We start from the raw sequence: 18,624 nt of genomic DNA, 5'->3' as shown, positions 1-18,624 counted from the left end.
ACATGCGTGAATGAATTCCAGCCATTCGATGCCAAATATTTTATTTACGTACCTATTTTGTTTATAATTACTTATATTTCAAACCCCGATGACAGCACAATGGGGCCTTGATAACGGGCTACGGGAAATTTCGACAAATAGCAATGGACAATTACACCCACTCCAACGAGACGAATTATGCAAAAACAATTAGGTTAAAAAGGGCGTATTTAATCACCCTAAGTAGAGGCGCATCGTAGTACAAATATTGACAACAAGCGTGCTAAATTTAAATTATTTGCAGTTAAGTATTTGATTTATGTACTTATCTTTCTCTTCCCGAAAAGAGCACAATTAGGTCTCCATATCACGGAAGGGGGGATTCCCAAAAATAGCCATTGACAATTACTGATACCTATTTCCTAGATACGAGCAACCTACCCAGGCGGGACTCAAACCCGCGATCTTCTACTTGAAAGGTGAGAAGTTCACTCAAAATTCAATGAGGCAGGCAAAAATGAGCGTCTGCTGGGAATCGAACCCGAATCAAATGCACGGAATACTGGCCATAAACCAGAGATGTCTACCTCCTTTAAGTAAATTTTCATTTAAGCATTATTGGTGGTCAGTACGTTTTTAAATAAATTTTCAAAGTTAAGAATTATAGTAAGCAAAATTGCAATGGATACAATCACTTAGTCGTCAAATTTCATTGCTCTTTAGCACTATTCTAAACACATTACTTAATTTGCTAGGTTTCCCTTAGTGAAAAAGATTATTTGAAATCCATCTAGCAAAATTACACTATTCACGCCTTAAAATGAAAACGGGATAAAATCTCCTCATAAATGGTACGTCAGCATTCCAATTAATAGTCTTTAAATATAGAGATATTATATTATATAAATAGAGGAAATGCTTGCATAAATTGGAAATGGAGATACTTATACTGCCAATTTTTACATTCCTAGTAAATAGTTTTTTTGTAGCATTAGATACTTAGAGAAGATGTTCTAAGAGCGGAGCCGAGTTGCAATCTCTATATTTCTTAAATTACAATTATATATAAAACAAGACCTTGCTTCTGACAGTAAGTGCAGTACGAGTGCTTTGTACAACGCCTTTTTCAAACTAAAGGCCACGCACCTTTGATATTAAGATTATCAAAAACATGGAGGCGTAAATTCAAAATTAATGCATACTACTTCCTTAACAATTATTCAGGTAAACTAATGAGATAGGATAGATGCCAGAGAGTGAATTAATGGCATCTATGGCGTTACGGAGAGGTGTGAGGAATACAGCAGTCAACGGTAGCTAGTGAAAGTTAAATGTGCGCGAATGGAAAATCTCCCAGGAATTCAATGTCAAGATAAATTTGAATCGTGGCGTTTGATGAGAGGTAGTGATAAATTTTCGAGCAGCTGAAATCCCTCCAGGAGGAATTCCCATTATTCGTGATAGTTAAAGGAAATTATAATCGGAAAAATAAGAGCAATTGCAGATCTGAGCTTCAATTGCTCAAAGAGAATGGACGTGTAAGCAGCCTCTAAGGGCTTGACACATCACTGAAATGACAGCTCTAATTAGTGCTTTACAATCCAGCATAAAATTTTATATAATTACCTATAACACCAATTCAGAAGATTATCAACTATTGGAATCGATTAGCAAATTATTCGACACATTTTCAGAGATGAGAATATTATCTAGGTTTATAAATAATACTGCCCCAACTTTTGGTCCATAAGGGAGCTTGCGCTCATCATTAATTCATCATTTAATAAATATGCCACACTGAATTTACTTACCCGGACCATATGATGCCTCCTCTTGATCTCAGGGAGCTTGAAAATTTTGCACCAGTACAGTGTATCATCCTTTTCTGGAAGCATCACCTGCAAGCAGAATAAATCATCAATAAACTTGTTTATGTGTTATTTTCATAAAAACTTAGTAAGGAAAAATTGTTAAGCAATTATAAACGTGCGACACTGAAATGAGTTTTTTTACACATTCATCTGAATTGAAAACAAAACAATTCAACAAGAAAAATAGTGTCTAGCTACCAAATGAAATCATTATATTTCAGGAGAGAAGAGGAATGAATTCCAGTCAGAATGAATACCTCTCAGAAGTCGAACTCGGCACAAAAATTCTCGTCCTTGGATAGGAGCGCGGCGTGTGATATATTTTGGAGGAGGGACATTTTTTATTCACATAACTTGGTACAAGCTCAAAACCACACGCAACTGAATGAATATCCATAGGCAATACCATACCGACATGAGGCTGAGTTGCACCCCACCTCTCACATAACGAAATATACACATGTTGCAAATTCAATTGGCGATTGATTTAATTAGCTTAATCATAGCCAAGATGCAGTTCTAAGATGAAGTGGAAATTGTCTTAGAAAGAGCTGTGACAGAGTTAAATAAACCAATGATGTCCGTTTTCTCACAGTTAACGTTAGTTTCTTTTATTTTAAGCCACCAGTGTGCTAGTAAAAGTATGGATAAAGTTTTTCACTTATTTTCAGCATTCCAAAACTCTCTGCACCTTCTCTTATGTGTTCAAAGAGGGCGGAGAGTGCTGAAGTTATGACGGTAAATGATGATATATTCCCCTTACTCGAAGGAATGAGAATAAAAAAGTTTCCCTGAAAAAGAAATACGATTCTTACGGTTACCCAAAACGATTCAATAACACTTGAGGAAAAGTACTTCTATCATATTTTTTTCTCAAGAATAAGGCGGAGGTGTTGGTGGATAGGGGAGAGAATAATAAGGCTGGCTTAGGTTACGATGACGGCAGACACATTCTGGGCGATGGTGCTTAGTGGTCCAGGCTAGTCATAAGATTTAAATTAATAATGATGCTGAAGTAAGGGTCAGAATTACAATTCATTGAATTGCAAAACTTTATACATTAGCAAATATTAATTGACTGCATATTATTAGCATAAATTTATTCGTACAACGATAAACATTGCTCGAAAAGCTTAGCTCAATGAGCCTTGGAAAACGTCAGAAATACATAAAAGAGCAGTCCAGAAAATAGATTTTTGTAACAGGTCAACTTCGTGATTATTCTATAGGTGCTAAACTCATCGAGGAAAAACGTTTGGGAAAGAACAGCCGCACGGAATCATTCAGAGATAATATAAGTCAAGGTAAAGTAACCCATTCCTATCATTTTAAGCGTCGATCTAAGGATTTTTTCACAAATTCAGTTAGGCTAAAACTCTCAAATAATGTAAAACCTTCACTTAAAGATTCGTAGTCAGGCACCTAGGAAATGACAAGACCTTGGCCTATTAACTCAACCTAGTAAAGCTAGACTAATTGGCAATTATAGCTACCACTTAATGCCGCTAATGGAAGGTAACGCTATCCTCAATTGTTCATATGCCTATTGTAGATTCTTTATTTTCTCCGCTATGACTACTCATTTTCACGCACAGTTATAAGAATTTACTTTGAAGGCTCCGATGTAAGCAGAACAGTGAAAACTTAAAAGGTTCATCACCATACGAGAAAGATTGCATTTAAAACCAACTAAATATTTAAATGTGACAAAAAAACTTTTAAAAACACTTGCAAAACGCAAAAATAAGAGCACATAGAATGTTGAAAATTTAGTTGAAACCGTTGATATTTCAAGTACTATGAGCTAACATCTCCATTCTCGTAGAAATAAAACGTTTTGAATTCGATTGCTGGATGTATTAGCTACTATCTCAAAAAATAGAAAGGTAATCAGACTATAATTTATTTTCATCAATAATCCCATAATACTACGAACTACATATTAGTTTTTTTTTGTCCCGAATAAATTCACACTATAGTTGTTTGTAACAAATATACTACGTTTTCATCGTCTTTGCTACAAAAGCCGATGCAGTAATTCTGATTTTCAAATAAAACGCCCAGAACATGCGCCATGCAATGAATTTTTCTTTCGTCTACGGATGAAATACAATCCTAATTGAATATTTATAACTTCGATGAAAGCGAAAAAAGTGAATATTTTTCTTTCCCCTCTGGGGTCTTCGTAAGGTCATGTCAATTCAAAACCTGGAATGAAAAAAGTCACGGAAAAAATTGCGGTGAGGGTTAAAACGTTGGAAATAAAAAAATGCAAAAAAGTAAAATACTCGGACGCTAAAGAGTTTGCAAACGAGGCTGGGGAATGAAGTTGGCGGAATGCGTTTAGCTCGCCACTGGCCGCAGACATTTGACCAAGGGAGCTGCATTACGCGTGTCCCTTGTCCATCAAGTCCCCCGCAGATAAATTCACCCCCAGATAGCTACATTAGTCCAAGGCTTCCAACACGGGGCCTAACATTTGAAAACGCACCTATTTGGCCGTAGAAAATGAAAACGTATTATTTTGAAGTGAAGGCCCACTACTCCTGGTTTTCACCTGAATTAATCCACAACCCATTCTGTGCATGGAATTATAAAATACATAAATTGATGCGATAAACAATAGTTAATTTGCTATCCCTTTAATCCAGATATGCGTGTTACGAAAGGCAATAATTATTCTGGCGATTAACAGGCTGAGAATACTGGATATGTCATATCTACAAGAGGCTTCCGTAATTTTTCACTCTAACAATTTATTATTCCTTCTACTTTGAACTCGACCTTAGCCTCATCGATAACGTCTTCGTAAGTCGACCCGAGGTTTACGAGCAGAATAGAAGCATAGGGAAAAACAATATGCGCATGCACCAGGGATTGAAACAGTAACTAAGTGGTAAATTAAAAAAAATCCGAGTACATTTATAGCATTACGCTAAAAAATCAATATTCAAATATAAAAACCTTGGGATGGGCCGATGGAAACAACATTAGAGGGAAACATGAAAGTAACGCAAAGTTATGGCAACTCAAAAGTCATATAGCAGACTGGTTGTCGGGGTTACTACCGCGTAGATTCATTTCTGCAGACGACAGTTAACACAAGGATTTCAGAACTCATACTTTTCAAGTATTGTTTTACCCTAATTTCTTCAAGGTAAAAAATTTCCTTGATCGTAACCTTACGTGGATTGACTTATTTCATTACAAAAATTGCGTGATTTTTGCTTTCTATATGGTTATTCAGTTATTGATTTGTATCGTTATGTATAGTCAGTGGTAGCTCACACAACTGGGACAAATTTGTTCGCGACATTTTTACCATATTATTTTTTAAACCATCTAGTGCACCTGTTGTACACAAATTTAATGATAATGATTAGTCACTTCCAGCCAAACACTCCAGGGGAGGCTCACGGGGTATCAGATCAAGTAGATCAGGAGTCTTCAACCTTTTTCATCGCAAGGGCTAAAAATCGTCATATTTCACATCGTCAGGAGGGTCACAATGCTCCACTTCAATTTACCACGACATCAAAAAAATAAATAAATAAGTCATATAATTTCTAATTGCGATAATCTTCATAGGTTAAAAAGTTCAATCAATCAATGGAATATTTGACATTGTTCAATTTTGACGAGTATGTCGATATTTGGTTCAACATGTTGCAATATTTTCCGTAGCCTCTAGGGGCCGCAAGAAATTAGACGGCGGGCCGCATGAGCGCCGGGGGCCGCGGTTTAAGACCCTTAATGTAAATGTAGAAATACATTGAAACTGGCCCTGAAATGTGCTCACACAAAATGGATCCATGACCTCCCCCACCACCCGCGGAAAGGCGACGCCAGGTGCCATTTACGGGGGCCATGAGAAAGGAATTCCTTCTCGAGAGAATGCAAGGGGGGGCCAAATGAAAGTATCCGAGTCCAAAAGGTGTAATTCCAAAGGGGCTTAAAAAGGGGTGGGTTTTTCTTTTAGTGCTACCCAACATTCGGTACCAGCTTCTTACGAAAGGAAAAAAAATCTCACTCCAGGGTTGATGTCGTGATTAAGGGGAGGGCGAAGTCGAAGGTCTCTGGGTGCTTGGCTCCGGATGAAAGGGTGAAGTTAGGGAAAGAGTCTCGTAGAGAAAAAAGGGACAAAAATATATCTCCGGGGGATAGTTAGGGGCGGCGCGGGAGACGGCCCGTTTGGTTGATCGAAGGAAATGAGGGTGGGTTTATTCTTCCGCCGTGGTTGAGTTGGAGGTGGTCCAAGTTGGATTGAGACCCAGTGGGCCGCCACCTTGGACACGGCCGCAGCCGTTTAAGTACTTTGGCACGCCACAGACGCCCAGTCACGCCGTTCAATGCTGGCGACACAAAGCAACCCGTCTCGCAGCTCACCACCCATCCCAAGACCTCTCGTAAGGAGATTGCGTAATGGTTATTGTGCCGAGGCACTGAAGACGGGCCTCGATTCCGAGTAAAAATCAAGGAAACTACATATAAGAGGCCCCAGCTCGTCCTTAGAAGTTTTATTGACGTTGCCACTAACCGCGCACATTAACCTGTTTTCAAAAATGTCCGCAACGCGATGATGAGTGCACAGCATTTATTAAAAATCAAAAAAGGCTATTAGTGCTTCTAGACGTGTTCTCTCTCTCTCTCTCTCCATTCGGCCGACGATTCGAAACCAGAGCCACAGTCCATCATCTACTCTGGCAACCTGGCTAAAAGCCAGAATAGCATTTTAAGACTTTATTCACCGAGAACGAATTTATTACTTACATTGGCAAAAGAGAATTTGCACTCGCGAGAAGCAATGAAAAGTTTTGAATTCGATACATAATATCACCACGAATATAAAATAAAGAAAACTTCTGTTGCCGTGAAATTTGGATCGCTCCACTGTGAGTGACGCCAGCAGTGACATTTGTAAACTTATTTAAATTGGCAGTGGGTGATAACACATCTTGTGGGTGACTAGAATATCCTCTTTTGTAATGCTGGTGATAAATATATATATGATAGCGCTAAATACAGCTCAAGATCAACCAACGGCTGATACCAACTTTGATACTTTTATTGATGACACTTTTAATTAATTGCAAAGAGGGAACGACAGAAAATATAGTGCTGGAAACAGTTTTATTAGCGTCACAATGCCTACTTTTCTTCAGCTTGAGTGCTTAATTTCATGAAATAATATTTTCAAACGAAATAGCCCACGAAGTCATATTTATCCAATCTCAACCATCACGTCATATAAGGCCGCGCACCAAAGCAGGATATCCCTCACGCGCATGCTTACTATGAGGGGCCCGAGAAAATTTCTATGGCCTGAGTTCCCGCTTCCTAAAAAAAACACTTTTTTGACATCGTAATAAGAAAAAACGGGAACTCTTGATGTGACTGTGCGGAATACTAAACCTGAGACCAAAATTGAATCACCCCATAACACTGTTTACTTCAAATTCAATACGACTAAATGGAAATGGAAAAGGTTAGCGAAGGAGATACTTGCATGGCTCATTCTGTCACGACTCAACGAATGATTAACACTTAAGAGTATCAGAATTTAATACAAATTAGTTTACGAGTGTATTTACACCTAAAACTAAAAGCAACCTTCAATACCGTTTAACAAGACATTGAGTTATTTACGCGCATTTTAATATATTGACATTTTTGCAGAAAAACACTCAACATCAAATATATAACTTCACCCATCACTCCAGCCAGTTGACCTGTAAATATGTTTTGTGGCTCATTTAAAGGCTTAGTCTTTCCTCAACATTTTACATTAAAAATAACTAGAATAAAAACGATTCGTTTCACTTCTTAACGTGATGCTCTCACTCCATTTTAATGCTATCCGCAAGAATGAAATTCAAACAATGCCTCGAAAGTGTAAAAGTGACAGAACCTTCACTCATACAATTTTTTATCCAATAAATACAGAATAAATCGCATTTATAGATACATTGTGAGCAACAAAAGGAAATTTTAATGCAAATATATTTTCCTCTTTCTTATTCATGCAGAGGAATTCAACCTTAATGAAATCGCTTCGCTGAGTCAACGTATATCCTACGTTTTGTCATTTTGTCGCCGCCAACCTGTTTTAAAATTGAGGATAAAATATGGCTGACAAAAACTGTACTAATATCGCTCCACATTTTTGCGTTAAATATACAAATGATAGAGAGAAGTAAAAAACGAATTTGCGCCTTTGAAAGTGGTATAATTATCGTATAATTACTACATTTGAGTAGAATCCTTAATGCCAGTATTTGTTTTTTTATTCTACTATTTTCCTGAAATTCCACCAAACTTAACTTCCAGTAAAGCATGATTCAATGAAAAAAACCAACCAACTTTGACGAGTGACGTGCGAAACTCGACAATGAAAAGAATCCCAATAATAGCGAATTTTTTTCAGCGCTCCCACAAACTAAAATCACGCTACTTTAGTATCACCATATTGGGGTTTCTAGCATCGGGAACAAGGCCTAAATATTGAAGACTCAAAACTTGGTGAAATGATACTCGCATATATTTATACTTGCCATTCACCAGCCTGGTAACGCCATAACATTCTGCTAACGTTCATTGTGTTTTTCCCGCCATTTCATTCCCAAGATTCCTTTTTCGGATGACTTTTCCAGTGATGAGGTAAACAGGGTCCCTCATTCATCGCCGTGGTAACGCCATGGACATAGATAAGGAAGTTTGCTGCGGTCCATTTACGTAATTTCGTTTGCCCGATGGGTTGCTCGTTGAGGGGAATGCGATGAGTGCCAAGTCTGTGATGAGACAAGGGACTCGCCGCGATGTTTATCGCTTAGTTCCACGCATCCAAGTCTATCTGCTTGCCGCCCATCTCCATTATGCATATTTTGAGAATACCAGTTTTCGAGTAACCCTACCTAATGGACCTACCCTTGTTGTGATGTTTTTTTCGCGAGACAACATTTCTATCCTAAAGGTTACAGTAACAATATGATCTGATGTTCCAAATCTGCATTTCAAGAATAACCTACAACACGGATATCCAAAGGGCACTCTCAATTATCAAATTCTTGATGAAAATCTAAGCCTTATTTATTCACTACTTGGAGTATTCTAAGATTCAGTTCCAAATAACTTCAATGGTATTAAATTTAATTTTTTTCCAAGCATGCATAAGCACTTCAAGCAAAATTCTGCAGTAAGCATCACCCTACCACTCGGATATCCTAATGGCACTCTCAAAATTATTAAGTCCTTGCCACAAATCTACCTGATACCTTATCTAATCAGTATTAGTCTAATATACAGCGCCAAATAACTTATATATTAAAAAAAATATTTTTTCCAGAGTAAGTATAAACGATTCAAGTTAAATAATTAATTGGGTGATTTTATTTAGAAATATCTTCCTCCAACGCGTAATCCATTAAGGAATACTCCACAAGAACCTAAGTGCTCTCCGCTGTACCGAATTCATTATCATCGTCAAACTCCTTTTAATGCCCTCGGCGCGAATTCATTTTCTTTGTTTAATTGGAATTTTGGTTTCCGACGGAAGAGAGAAAAAATAAGAGCCTCAAAAATCGAACACTTTTAACCCCCACTTCGCCATAATTTGTGCGAACAAAGAAATCGATGTTGGTCCTTAAAATGCGCACTCCTGAGAAGAAAAACCTTTTTCTTCGGGCCCCAGTGAAGAGGACTACGGGGGCGGGGGAGACCCTCGAGATCGGAGAGGTGGCTGGGGTGGTAATGGCTGAATATTTAACCTTTTATCCTTCGTTAAGCCCAGTCTAAAATATACAACTCCAATTCGTCGACTTTAAAAGGTCTCTTTAATTATGTATAGTAAATGACAAATTGGATTTTAACAGGGAAACTAAGCAGAGTATATTGGTAAAACTCAAGCCTAAATAAGCCTAATAAAGTTGGCAGGGAAAGAGTTTACAAAACTTCAACGGTTGGAAGAGAAAAAGGAAAAATAACGAGATAAATACCAATTAAAACATCAAGGGTACATCATATTTGTCACTCTTACATTATAAAATATGGGAAAATCTATAAAAGAGTCGAAAATATTTAATTTGGAAAACATCAAGTAATTTCACTCCAGTAAGGTATGACGATACCCCCAAGAAATAAGGTGAAATTGTAATTCGTTCAATCTAACATAGCAAGAAATAATTTTCTTCATGATTTCATTTTATAATCGAGTTATATCATTTAAGGCACTCTATTGAGTGGTAAAACAATTCTCCAAAATTGGTGAAAATGCTAAAAGAGTAATAAGAATTCTAAAGTTTTCCTGTTTTCATAGTTCTTTCACGAGAGGCAGTTGTAGCCTTGACTTAATTTTACTCAATAGACCTATGAATGATGTATCCACGATAGAATTTTCAAGGATGTGGAGGAAAGACGGCATGTGCAGTATTGTCTCAGTAACTGACTGGTTACGAACGCCCAATGGAAAATAACCAAGAGTCTTGTATTTATACCAACGGATGTGGTAAAATAAGGAGAAAATGCCTTCGAAACCTTTTCAAAACATCTTGGGTATGTAACGGATACGTTTATGACGGATGATCCCTTTATTAAGCAAATGGGAATCATTCACCTATTTCCCAATGCATACAAATCGTTCCTTTATTATTCAATATATTTCATGAAATAATGAATACATTAAAATACGTATTAGGTCCCATTCCTGTACAATTAAGATATAAATACTATTCCTTATTATATTAGGGACATTATAGAATCATCGTTTCTTAAATGTCATCAAAGACATGATGCAACCGAAGAGACGTTATTTTTGCTCGAAAATCAAAATACTAAAGATAATTTCAAATTGGATCCGCGCTACCACAAATATAAGTGGATTTCACCGAATCAAGAAATGATTCACCTGGAGATTTATAATTCTTCCTCGAACTAGACGCCAAAAGCAGGCATAGGAAGCTGACAAAGGCTACTTCTAGCATGGATACGAGATTTAAACCCTAGAGCCTCGTATATATCCCGAGTACGACAAGTTTTTGCTGAATCCAAAGTCTCGATTACGTCTGGGACTTTTACGAGCACAGAAGCATAATTCAGATAACTCCCCAGAGGCAGTCATTAATGTACGCACTAGGAGACTATCTCAAGAAAAAAGGAACTTCGTTAAGATTTTGTTTTTCTAATCCACCTCGCTCACGGCGGTTCCATCGAACAAAAGGATACCATGAAGATTTCCTTTATCCCAGGCATCCATTTGATATGCTGAATAAAGAAAAGGCCAGAGACAACAAGGGCGCATGATTCTGGATTTTTTTTTCAACGAGAAAGAAGCTAAATAAGGAAATGAGACACAGGATTCTCAAGGAAAAGAATAAACTGAACGATGTAACCGTCTAAACTGGAGAGAAGGGAATCTCTTTACGACACAAGGAATCCATAAGGCTAAGAAAATGACAACCATTCCTCTGAGAAGCATGAATAAATATTTAGGGAATTATATCGCAACACTGGATTTCACAGTCATTTTTTTCAGCCGCATTTTCAAACAGAATATTCTGACCGCTGCCATAGGCCATGGACTGCAAGATATTTTTCAAGAAAATTATATCTTTTAGTCTTTTGGAGTGGCTCAAATAAAGTAAGTTCACGCTATAATTGCGTGCAGTGTTATTCTGTAAATTTTTATTTTGCAATCTGCAGTCTCTTCAAGAAGCTGCAATAAGGTTGCATTCACTAACATGCAACATGGGTGTTTAGGTTGATGTAAATTTATGTATTTTTTGAGTGAAATATTATTTTACAAAAAAAAAGGGTGGCATGCATTTGGCTTCGAAACCTCTATTCTCATTTTATTGCAATTCATTATTTTATGCCTCGCAGGCCCTAATTGATTGCATTATGTTATTTTAACATCCCTTAATTTTCAATCCTGAGCTCACTATGAATTTTTCCCTTCTAAGACATTCTCATTTTAAACAGATACTTATCACATGTGGCTATAAAATAAAATGGAAAATGATTCTAATCAACACTTTGAAAGAAAACTTACCAAATTCCAGCCGTAAAAATTGCAACAAATTTATCTCCGCTCATATTATTTTGAGAATATTTTGAAAAAAAAATTTGTTTCCTGAAGATAGGTGCACGCAATACCATTTTTTAATTTCATTATTTCATACCATCTCCTTTGTTCATGATATAAAAGGCTCATTAATTCATGCTTAAAACAACAACCGACACTCATTATGATGGAAAAATGGCAGAGCGCTAATTATAGGTTTAGAAACTGAAATAATGGTTAATTGACTGTTATTTCAAGGGTCGGAAACCACCTCGTCGCAAGTCTTCTGCGTGAGACTGATCAATATTGGTACAGTTATTACAAATATCAAACGTTTATGCACTAAAATAATGAAAACGGTACACTAAACTAATTATTGTCCAGAATAACGTATTTCCTTCAAAAATTTTAAGCCCGACGAAATGAATTTGTTCAAAACTTCAAAGGCCGGGGAAACCTTTTCAGAGCCCTCCGCGTGAGACTGAACAATATTAAAATAAACTCAGGATCAGGCCAAAGCGGCCTCCCTCACACGTGGACGGACGAGGTTCTAAGAACTCTCACCAGGACGCAATTAGTTTTGCCCGCGATAACTGGAGCGACGTAGCAGAGAGCACACTGACTGCGAGCGAACAAACGAAATAGAAGGCAAATTGAAGCGAGGGGCGCCGCCAGCGCCAGCCGCTTGAACCGCGAGGGCGGCACAAAGCGGCGGGAGGGAAACAAATGAAGGGCGGTAAGCGTGAGACGGAGCTCTTGCCCGCTCACGAGCACCACGAGTGCAACCATTGAGGATGGCGGCGCAAGGGTGCTCGTGCAACCTATGACCCGATCGGTTCGAAAACATTAATTCCTCCACTCGTCGCTGGCGGCGACAGAAGAGCTCAATGGGACGGAAAGGTGGGCCTAATACGACGTCGGCTAGACGTCATCGTCGACCACATGCTCCCCTGAGGCGGTGGTCCTAGTGTAAAATACCCGGGTGTATGCAGGTCTAGGTGAAGCCTATGATAAATATACCCCAACGTATGTACAAAACTATTGTAATGGACTGCTATGGCCTAATCTCCAAAATTTAACGGCGACAAGAAAAGCAAAGCGGCTCTGGATAAGCGGGATATGGAGTGGAAATTTAGAAATGGATGATCGTCATCGGTGAATGATTTCTTTTATATTCCAGGGCAGTAGGAAAATACGCTAATTAACTAATTATTATCATTATTATTATTATACAATTAAAGGTCAAAATTGGTTTGAAGTTCTCTCCCGCGATGGACTTCATTGAACGTCATTCGCTTTAGGCTTCATGATTTCGACAGGAATCATACGGAAGGGTAGCGCTGCTAGAACACAGGGACTAGTGCCCACTTAATTAAGGAAACATTTTCCTCAAGCAAATTCATCACGAAGTTCTGAATTAATATTTGTCAGTGTAGATAAAACTGAAGAGTCGTACTCGCGTCAATAACCTTGCGGCCAAAAGAACGGCTACTGCTGGATGCGAAAATGTTGCGACAGTACCCGCGGATATTCTGGACCTGATTACGCGGAGAGGCGTCTGGCAGCGTGCGCACAAAGCTGAATACACAACACGCGGGTCGTTGCAAGCTACAAGGCCGGTGGCAAGGAAATGCAAGAAAAAGCCGGATTAAGGAACGGTCCCTACGGCTGGTGAGGTCAGAGGTCACGGGAGGAAGTTGCAGAACGGGAGATCCGGCCATAACTCTCTTCTCCTTTTAAGCGGTTAATTTTTATTCCCTGCACACGGCCCTCTAGCACTTTCTTGGAGCGGATAAGGAACATTATAAAAATAAGAGATACCCGCACATAAAAGTTTTTGCTGCCCACATTATTATGCTCGGCAGGAATTGAAATAATTTCCTACCCGCGAGGCAGAAAGGAACACTTAACCATAATGAATTTTGTTTAAAAATAGGCAATAAACTCAGAAGTCACGCTCAGACCGCTAAGAAATTTTTGCATGGATAGGAAATGAATGATTTGCCCACTCTTTTGCGTATGAGTGGAGAAGCGAGGTCTAGAGCTGCGTGCCAAAGCTAATGGTAACTTGAGCGGGATTATTGGAGATGGAGAAAAAGAGGAAGTTTTTCCATGCTTAAGAACATAAAACTGAAGGGAGAAGAGGGTACAGGATGAGCCTCGGGATCACTTTACCGGAATCGCTGTAAAATATTCATGGCAGTAATTCGGCGAGAAGCGGCGAGCCGAGATGAGAAGCAGTTTCATCTGCGGGAAAAATAAATGAGCGATTTCCTGACGCAAAGCATCAAGATAAAGAGGAAGTACTTTGCAGGGAAAAATTTTTAATGCATGTTCGAGAATTCATTTTGCGCGGAACGACAAGGTTCGTTAAAAAAGGTATTGTAATGAGAATACCTTCCTTGAAGGCCACTCGCGGTTTTAAAAGGCCGTTAAAAATGAAACGGACCGCCCCAACTAAATACTCAACACGGACTGCGCGCTTCCAAGTTTTATTTCTGCGCCCTCAGCGTTTTCCCTTCCAAAAATTTTGCATTTCCTCTTCCAGATGCTTAGCTTTAAGGCCCATTTATCCATGATGACTGAGCCACAATTCAAATATTTTTACTGTTTTCTTTTATTTCCTTGAGATGGCCAGGTGAAAGCTTCATTCCGGCCATAACTTAAGCCGAAATGACCACAAATAACAAAATGCCGTTGAACCCGCGATAGCCCCAGCCAGATATGACTTGATAATAAAATAATTTTCTTTGGCCCGTAGAAAGGTCGGAAAATGTTTTATTTTTTATAACTATCCCCACACACGGAGTGAAATCAGATATAAGCCGTCCCAAACACTCTGATGCCCCTCAAAATGATTGCACAATGTGCAGCCAACAGTATACGCCTAATTACTCTAAACTCTCAAAAAACATCCTCGGAATTTATTAACACCACTGTTTCACAGAATGTATGACCTCAATGAAAAATAAAGCGTACATATGGAGCAGAAAGAGAAATTTCTGAAAAAATAGTCATGTACTACATAAACATCAAATCATCAGAAGGTGCACGGAAAGTGTTCCACTGGATGATTATTTCTGAAAAATGCGTGGTATAATCATCGCTGAACTTTGGAAATGTGCAAGAGGCTGAAGGGTCAAATCCTTATTGAACCAACATATTGGGAGCAATGTAATTTCCCCTTGCTTCAAAGAGTTTCTAACTTGGGCACTAGGAAAGAAGCCCAACACACGACTTCATGTCGCGACGACACGACAAATACAAATACATTCTCGACGTGAATTTTTCACGCTCATGGTTTGTACATGCTGGTGAACTAGATGAACGTCTCGGTATCGCCGCTCCGGATTGCGCTGGCCCTCTTATAATTTTAATTAGTAAAGTTGTAATTACCGCAAAAATAATTTCAACTTTCAATAAGTTTCGAATGATGAGGGTCGTGAATTGAGTTCATAAAAGATGAAGACGTGAGTCATGAAAAAAATGCTGAGGTTCTACCGCGAATTTGCGGGCAAATAAATCGATAAAGTCGTATTGCTCCAGTTATTAGTCAAATACCATCATCACTTTTGTACCGTCTAAAATAATTGAAAGGAACATCGAGATTCAAATCCTCAAAATTTACCAAGGAAAAATGTTATCGTGAGTCCATCATGCAGAGACACGCACCAATGTAATGCCATTTCTAAGGTAGTAACATCTTTTATGCAGACTTACGAAAGTTCACAATATTGGGTGGAGTGAAACATATCCTCATCTTTATATCCGAAAAAATTATGCTTTCTACAGACGGTTTTCCAGAAAAAATACATCAATTTAATCCCCCCCAAATATTTAATCACCATATTATGTATAACCCATTCACCATGATACCGTCTCGAGTTCATTATGGTGATAAATGTAGAGCGTAAAGGCAAATAAAGTAATCAGTGTCTGGAGTCTTTTGAATTTTATAACTTTTTTACCGATATGTAAAACATAGATAAAATCATCTTACACGATGCATAGTTTATCGGAGAGGACAAACATTCTAGAAGGGTATTTTATCTCAGTATTGATTACTATATACACAAATTTACGTGACTCAAAAAGGGTTCGTGCTTGGTCTCGCCAGCGCAGTATCAACTATAACCAGTCCGAATAATAATATAAGGTTGTAAATGTTATTTTCATACATTACAGAGGGTTAAGTCTATTTCCTTGCTTTCTGTCAATGAAATACAAATGTTAGGGTATATTTTGAAATCCACGAATATGACATAAGTTACATGGAAACGATATACTATAATGACATTGTAATTCTCTTAAATCAGAATTCAAACTCCCCGCACCGAGAATTTCAATTTTCCAGCGAAGCGTTTCTAAAAACTAGAACTTCGTGAAGCGATGGAACCTCCTTATGCCGATGGGCATGTATTTCGGTGTTCCGGGTCTGTGGTCCATGGCCGCGTCAGCGGATAACACGCTTCGGTCGCCTTAAGGGTCGCGTAAGGTCGCCACAGTCGATTGCGGTCACGCCTGCTCCGAATTCCGGGAACAAAGGGTAGGGAGGGAGCCGGGGCGCACCGCGTCTCGCTGATACACCGACGCGTCAAGCTGCTTCACCTCGGACGCTTGAGATGCAGCGGGGAATCAGTCATGGGGGCAGTGGCACGACGAAGCAAAACGAGCAAATTTCGCCTATGTTAATGAATGAACTTTTTAATATCACAGGACATATTTTGTGACATGATGGCCTGATGAAGACAATCGTCGAGGGACACCTAGACGGCAAGAACGGAACAGGAATACCTCGAATGAAAAATATGGAAGGAAGTGATAGAAAAGAAATTCGTAGGTGTGAAAAGATTAGCGGATAGGAAATTCGAGTGGAAAGGTGCGCTTTGGAGTGTAGAAAAGTGTTGACGATGATGATCACAGACAAAATCTATCGAGGTTAGAATCAATGTAAAGGAGCGCAGAATGTCTATAATAATGCCCAAAAGACATTTTTAAGTTCTAATGGGGGTAGCTCAGTAGGTAGAGCGATTGTCCACTGGTCGATGGGCTCTGGGTTCGAAATCCGGATGATGCCAACAGACACTCAATATTGATATTCTCAAGTGGTGGCCCAGGGAAAGTAACTGCATTTGGGAGACCCTCGATTTCCTGGATGTGTGAAAATCCACACGTCGGTTGCTTAGTCCGGGGTGTACTCTAATCTCACTTGCCCATCCTATCCTTCGTATTAAAGGAGAGACTTTTTCTAGATATTTAAGGCGACTGTAACACCATTTGCATGTGATTAGTGAGATAAAACTTCAACACGAGCATTTACTTGCCAGCATCTCAAAAAATAGTCCGGTGACGAACGTAAGTTTTATTTTATGGCAACCTTTCTTTCTTTAACTTGCCATTTCTTCAGATTTGCCACTTTGCTTGGACGTGCTAGTTTATCACTGGGAATTTTTTTTCTCCCGCGAGGCATTTTACATGAAAATAGTATTTTCCATGAACGTTTCATTAATTTCCCAATATGATCTTTCAAAGTAAAAGTCGTCAAAATAAAAATGAAAGTTACATTAATCCTTTTGAAATTAATTCAGACATAAATGCATTAATCTATGTAAAACTGCATTTTCACTACAACTGAAACATTTACGGCGTTCTTTATCCCCAGCATATCGAGCCTCAAATAATACCGAATGCTATCCTTTCCATCGGTTCAACCTAAGCATTTTAACTCCAAAATAGATGCGAAAAGAATGAATTGGGTAATATTTCGAATTCTGCTGCGTGGACGGCGGCGAAATATACATGAATTGCCCTTTCCCCTTGACCGGGAATCGAGTCTAGCACATTTGGCTTTCCGAACCACGGCGCAGAACACTACGCTGTCTAGGTTCGTGAATTCTCTTGCCAATCGTGCCGAGGATCATGGCACTAAATGCTTGGCCCTCGCCGTCCATCAAGGCTGGCTATGAGAGGTAGAAATCCAAAGGTCCGTGGTTCGATTCCCGGTCCAGAGGATTTTTTTCTCTCGGCAATTCATAAAAAAAACTGTTTAGAGATTGCTTCACATTCGATTCTATCATATCTTGCTATCTAGTACTTGAAAATATACTTTATACTACTACAGCCATTGATACAACCCTATGGTCATTATAAACCGTAATGGCTACAACCTCTTTTTTTTCGAATTCGTTACCCCCTTCACTAAGGACCATCCTTCACGTGATAAGAATTGCGCTCGAATGGGAACAATGTCATCGGTGGAAGGGGACCGGGGACAGGAAGAGGAAACTGAAGAAGCGAAAAGATAAATAAAAGACGCTGCTGCTCCGGGAGCTTTTTGAGCATCCTTTAGCGTAAAACTTTACCAAAACCTTTTGGCCCTAATAGGTACGAAGGAAAGGAGATTGGAAAGGGCACGAGGGGTTGGGGAGATGAGGGGGTCAAAGGGAGTTCCAGGAGGGTTGTTTGAGAGGTCCTGAGAAGGATGAACAAGAGGGGGAGAAGAGAGGTCTTTGAATGAGTTTCCTTCCGAAGAGACGTGGAGAAGGGAGCGAGAAATCAACGCAATACTCCCCCAAAAGATTAATCAAGTCAAACAGACACGCCCGCAGCTTTCCCCGTGTTATTTTTGCGAAAAATATTTAAATGAGAGAAATCTCCCGGATAATACTGCTAAATATTGGATGCTCCCGACAGCTTAAATATTTTTTTTCCCAGTTTGGA

General features: G+C 38.9%; 1 protein-coding gene across 1 annotated transcript in view; it reads right to left on the bottom strand.

Annotated features, from left to right (window-relative positions):
- LOC124170800 (MOXD1 homolog 2-like) overlaps positions 1-18,624 on the bottom strand; it is a 969,195-nt gene that overhangs the window by 95,047 nt on the left and 855,524 nt on the right. The window contains exon 5 of the mRNA XM_046549766.1: positions 1,791-1,877. Coding sequence (XP_046405722.1) covers positions 1,791-1,877 — 87 coding nt within the window. The remainder of the gene's footprint in view (positions 1-1,790; positions 1,878-18,624) is intronic.

This window comes from Ischnura elegans, chromosome X (genome assembly GCF_921293095.1).
Source record: "Ischnura elegans chromosome X, ioIscEleg1.1, whole genome shotgun sequence".
Classification (NCBI taxonomy): domain Eukaryota; kingdom Metazoa; phylum Arthropoda; class Insecta; order Odonata; family Coenagrionidae; genus Ischnura; species Ischnura elegans.
Note: the sequence above shows the minus strand (reverse complement) of the source record. Positions and strands in the feature narration are given on the sequence as shown.